The sequence below is a fragment of the Magnolia sinica genome, chromosome 7, assembly GCF_029962835.1.
Source record: "Magnolia sinica isolate HGM2019 chromosome 7, MsV1, whole genome shotgun sequence".
Taxonomy (NCBI): domain Eukaryota; kingdom Viridiplantae; phylum Streptophyta; class Magnoliopsida; order Magnoliales; family Magnoliaceae; genus Magnolia; species Magnolia sinica.
Genome location: NC_080579.1, coordinates 72,841,371 through 72,847,107, shown reverse-complemented (window position 1 = coordinate 72,847,107; position 5,737 = coordinate 72,841,371). Strand labels below are relative to the sequence as shown.

The following is a 5,737-nucleotide window of genomic DNA, read 5'->3' as shown; positions in this document are numbered from 1 at the left end:
ATTTTAAGTCATCTATCCGATTTTTCCCCTTATTTTAGGGCATCAACTGAAAACTAAAACGGATTGGAAGCGCAAGTGGACCACACCACAAAAAATAGTGGTGATTGAATGCCTACCATTAAAAACTTTTTACGGCCACAAAAATTTTGAGTTAGGCTAATATTTGTGTTTTTCTTTTTAGAGTAACTTTAAATTGAATGATAAAATATACATTGCAGTGGCCCTTAGAAAGGTTTCAATGGTGGGTTAAGCATCACTATTCTCAGATTTTATAGGCGTAGAACACCTGAGCTTCCTTATAAATTAGCTAGAAAAATAGACGAAGAATATGCAAATATAAAACACATGTCATGTTAGATCACCCATTGCTTAACACACTAATGTTGAGGTGGTGTTGACACCTAATCCGTATCTCCTACGTTTGTATGAGTAGCTTTATTTAAATACAGGCATAATGTAGTGGAATTTGATTGGAGACTAGGGACTGGTGCATGATATTAGATGGGATTAAGTGGAATGAAATTGCATTTGGTTGCCTGTCAATTCTACTCGATGTTTGTTAAGAATGGAAAAGCTTGGAATTACTCCAGTGTGAATTTCACTCAATGTTAGCAAGTTGTGTAGGTCCCACCATGATGCGTGGGCTATATCCACACTGTCCACCTACTTTTTGAGATTATTTTAGAGCACGGGCTTAAAAATTAGGTAAATTTGAAACTCAAGTGGATCCATCACAGAAAGTAGTGGGGATCAATCACTTACCGTTGAAAACTTCTTTGGAACCACATAAGTTTTGGATTTGTCTCATTTTTAGGCCCATGTCATAAAATGAGGTTACAAAATAGATCAACGGTTTGAATATAACACCTATGTGTTATTCTCAATAGTTTCAAATGATGGTGGATACATGTGTGGAGTAAACCAAAGAGTGAATCCTACTACAAACATAGCATGAAATTACGGCCGACAATCCCAGCCTGCCCATATGATTACATGTTTTAATTCCCATCCCACCGAATCCTTCCCAATAAAACGCGCCAAACACATATAAAAAAATGACTTACTCGCTAATCTCCCAACATAGCCTGTTAGCCGATTAAATCCCTTCCCTGTCGTCACTTCTCATCGACCACGTTGTCAGATCTTCTGCCTCTACGGTACAAATTCTTGGTGGTTGCGTGTCCCCGTCAAAAATTCAGGCGGGTCTCTCCATCAAGGCCGCATTTGTACGTTAAACATGTACAACATGTAAAAAGTTTCAACCCTTTCATTTATTACGTACGCGTGGCCAACCAGATGAGCTCAGACCAGCCCATATTTTAGACCAGGGTACATCTCGGACCCACCTGATCACACACATGTCCATGGTGCACACGTGTGCCCACAAGTGTAGGATTCTAATCCGGCCAACTCCACTGGCCTCAGCTACTCTTCTATAAATGAAACCCCAACAGACCCTTCCATTTGCTTTCACTAACACCCCAAAAAAGAACAAAATACCCAAGTTAGAAAGCTAAAATCACCCACCCAAGAACCAGATGCTTGCTATATCTTTGCATTCTAAATGTTACAATACCTTTGTCAGATACACATCCATCTCCCCTTGAAACCCTAAACCTACTCCATACTCCTACCCAAAAACCCATCTCCCCAAAACCTCCCCAAAAGGCCAAAACAAGGCCTAATAAAGAAAACCCAAAAAGAAGAAAAGATTATTGGAGACTCCAACCTCAAGCACTTCTCTCAAAGCCATCTCTCTCTCTCTCTCTCTCTCTCTCTCCACAAAACAAAAAACAAAACACATGCTCCTAGATGCACTGAAACCTCCTATCTTTTCTCCATTTACTACATCTTCTCCATTCAACTTAGTTTCCTACTCTTTCTTCACATCTCCAACAAGAAGAAGAATTCCTAGGCAAGATGATCACTCTATCGGACTTCTACCATGTCATGACTGCCGTCGTTCCACTCTACGTGGCCATGATCCTCGCCTACGGCTCCGTCAAATGGTGGAAGATCTTCTCCCCCGATCAATGCTCCGGCATCAACCGCTTCGTCGCCCTCTTCGCTGTTCCACTTCTCTCCTTCCACTTTATCTCCACTAACGATCCTTACACCATGAACATACGTTTCATCGCCGCCGACACTCTCCAGAAACTGATCGTCCTCGCCATCTTAGCCGTCTGGAGTAAAGTAAGCAAGAAAGGCTGCTTGGAGTGGACCATCACACTCTTCTCACTCTCAACTCTTCCAAACACCCTAGTCATGGGAATTCCACTCCTTAAAGGGATGTATGGCGACTTCTCCGGCAGTTTGATGGTCCAGATCGTTGTCTTGCAGTGTATTATCTGGTATACTCTCATGCTCTTCATGTTCGAGTATAGAGGCGCTAAGTTACTCATCACCGAGCAGTTCCCAGACACGGCTCGCTCCATCGTCTCCATCGCCGTTGATTCTGATGTAATGTCACTTGACGGCCGAGAGATGCTGCAGACTGATGCAGAGATTAGAGAAGATGGGAAGTTGCACGTGACGGTCCGGAGATCCAATGCATCGCGGTCGGATATTTATTCGCGACGGTCTCAGGCAACCCCACGCCCATCCAACCTGACTAATGCTGAAATATACTCGCTGCAGTCGAGCCGGAATCCAACGCCGAGGGGTTCCAGCTTTAATCACATGGATTTCTATTCAATGATGGCAGGGGGACGAAACTCCAACTTCGGTCCAGCGGAAGCGGTTGGATCAAGGGGTCCAACGCCAAGGCCGTCCAACTACGAAGAGGAAGGCAGCACCAACAAGTCTAGATTCCATTACCATACTGCAGCAGCAGGTGGTGGGGCTCACTACCCGGCTCCGAATCCAGGGATGTTTTCTCCTACAGGCTCTAAGCCCTCCGCAACCACTACTGCTGCTGCTAAAAGGACTAATGGTCAGGCAGCAACGAGAGCGGATGAAGGGACGAAAGATCTCCACATGTTTGTGTGGAGCTCGAGTGCATCCCCGGTTTCAGATGTGTTTGGGAATCAAGAATATATAGGAGGGGCCACTGCCACTGGTGCTGCCACCACCACAGATGCTCCTGTCAAGGAAGTAAGAATGGCAGTATCTCCAGGAAAAGGTATTCTAGTCTTTTTTTTCATTTTAATCTATACCTCAACCATGTTTGTATATTTTCACTATTGAATTCTAATCATCTATATAATCCAGTTGAGGATCGCGGCGGAGAGCGGCACGGAGAGTATTTGGAGAGAGATGAATTTAGCTTTGGAAATAGAGTGGAGCAAGAAGGAGATGTCTATGGGAAAAATAAGAGCGGCAGCGGTAGCGAGAAAGGTAAGGCATTGCCGCCGGCGAGTGTGATGACACGGCTAATTCTGATAATGGTGTGGAGGAAGTTGATCAGGAACCCTAATACATACTCGAGCTTGATTGGCCTAACTTGGTCTCTGGTCTCCTATAGGTATACACTACTAATGTTTCAGTTTTTGAGATTTGATTAATGAGCTAGAACATAGTGTAAGTATATTCACATTTTCTAGGATTTGATTGAGTACATTACTGTACCATTTCTATTCTAAAATGAAAAATAAAAATTAAAAAAAAATTGTGCATGGAAATCAAAACTGCTATACCTACCATATTCTATACTAATCACATGTTTTTTCAGACAAACATTCCTTAACCTCTCTAAAAACATTCCTTAAAGTCTCTTTACATTTTCTTTTTTTCCTTTTATAGTTTTGTTTATCTTGTGTGGATGTGTTTTTGTTGTTGGGTTATGCAGGTGGCATGTTAGCATGCCTGCCATTATAGCGAAGTCCATTGCTATACTGTCGGATGCAGGTCTTGGAATGGCCATGTTCAGCTTAGGTAAAACCATTTTTCTTGTAGTTGTTATTTACACCCCAATCAGTAATTTGGATACTGCTCTCACCACAAGTGGGGCTTGCGTGAGATCCAGGGGTCATTATCTGTTGGACAGGCGATCAGAAGTGTCCGTGTTTGACGGTGGATTGATGATTCTGGTCATTGATATCTATGTGGACCATTGTAGGGAAATTTTTTAATGGTTCACATTCAATTCACAACTCAATAAATCAATAGAATCTTTCTCTTTTCAGCGTGATTATCGGATCACTTGCAAAATAGAAATATAAACCGTTGTAATGGAGCTTATGCAACCATCTTTGCAGACCACATTTAAAACATTTGATCAATGCTTCATATTTTCCACTCGCGTGTGGCCCACATGATTATCAAACAGCTTATATTCTGGTGAGATGGGAAATACAAAGTGGGTCCACCAATGACGGGCCTAGATCTTGCGCACACGTGCTTCCTTCTCACGTGTATCGAGAGCAGTATTTGAAAGTATACATAACAGGCTCTATGAAATTTGAAATACAAGTGATGGCCTGAATGCACTTGCATTGTGGAGCTAACATTTAGGTGGTTTTCAAATAGAAAAATATATGTGCCCATATCCTTTTATATATATATATATATATATATATATATATATATATATATTTCAGTGGGGCCCACCTGACCATCTCAATCACTCACCTTGCTGATGAAATGTCTTTTCTGTGGTGTTGGTGATGGGCGGATGTATGGGTGGATCGGGAGCAGGGCTGTTCATGGCATTGCAGCCAAGGATCATAGCATGTGGCAATTCAATTGCAACTTTTGCAATGGCCGTGAGATTCCTTACAGGGCCAGCTGTTATGGCAGCAGCTTCCATTGCTGTTGGATTGCGAGGCGTTCTCCTCCATGTCGCCATTGTACAGGTTACACCTCTCTCTCTCTCCCTCTCTCTCTCTCTCTCATATGATGAACTGACCTCCCTATTTTTGGGAGAGGCTAGATACATGGCCGCTCCTCTAGATGAATGGCCCGGATCTTTCACAGTTCTAGCGTCCTAACTTTCTTTTTTCTTTTTTCTTTTTCTTGTTCGTGTGGACCACAGGCAGCCCTTCCTCAAGGCATTGTACCCTTTGTCTTCGCAAAGGAATACAACGTACACCCAGATATTCTCAGCACCGCGTGAGTTATAAATCGACTACTTTCTTTCCTTTTTAAGATTAATGCTAACCCGAACGCGACAGATTACACTAAATAATCTTCTTTTTTTCCTTTGAATTGTAGGGTTATTTTTGGGATGCTAATTGCATTGCCCATAACACTGGTTTATTACATTTTACTTGGGCTGTGAAACAAAAACCATCATCAGAGTTGCCACTTCCGCCCCAAAAACTGCAATTTCGGAGAGCTGAACGAGATGAATGAATCCGATTCAAGTGTTTGGATGTTGCATCCGAAATGGGTATTTTAGAAAATTGTAAAATGATGTGTTAGTGAGTTGTTATCTTTGATTTGTCATGATCTCTCTATTCTCTTCTATGTCAATGCTTTATTATAGATAGAATATGGAAAAGATAGAGAGAATGAAGAAAGAGAAGTTAAAAATGTTTAAGGTTTTTTATGACAGCTTTTTTCTAATTTACTTTTTATGTAAAAGAAGGAAAAAGAATTTTTTTTTTAATAAAAAAAAAAGACCATAAAATCATTGATATGGCGAATGTGCAAGCGGGATCCAGACCATTAATTAGGAGATGGCCACCGTTAAGATTTCATGGTTCGAAGTTTTGGTCAGTCCAGTCATTTGTTGGGCCACACAAGTATATGAGAAAAATGAATAATTAGAAAAAGAAAGAAGTAACAAAAGGTGTAT

General features: G+C 41.6%; 1 protein-coding gene across 1 annotated transcript; it reads left to right on the top strand.

Annotated features, from left to right (window-relative positions):
- The first annotated feature begins 1,465 nt into the window (after positions 1–1,465).
- LOC131251439 (probable auxin efflux carrier component 1c) lies at positions 1,466–5,493 on the top strand. Its single transcript, XM_058252129.1, has 6 exons — positions 1,466–3,121; positions 3,211–3,463; positions 3,788–3,873; positions 4,636–4,793; positions 4,973–5,049; positions 5,152–5,493. The coding sequence occupies exons 1-6, from the start codon at positions 1,921–1,923 to the stop codon at positions 5,216–5,218; spliced, it is 1,842 nt and encodes a 613-aa protein (XP_058108112.1). The 5' UTR covers positions 1,466–1,920; the 3' UTR covers positions 5,219–5,493.
- Positions 5,494–5,737: the final 244 nt, after the last annotated feature.

What these genes read in the sequence shown, in the direction of transcription:
- LOC131251439 (XM_058252129.1), top strand. Translation starts at nt 1,921, where the DNA reads ATGATCACTCTATCGGACTTCTACCATGTCATGACTGCCGTCGTTCCA. An exon ending in TGGTCTCTGGTCTCCTATAG is followed by an intron (nt 3,464 to 3,787) that starts GTATACACTACT and finishes TGGGTTATGCAG; the next exon opens with GTGGCATGTTAGCATGCCTG. An exon ending in AATGGCCATGTTCAGCTTAG is followed by an intron (nt 3,874 to 4,635) that starts GTAAAACCATTT and finishes GATCGGGAGCAG; the next exon opens with GGCTGTTCATGGCATTGCAG.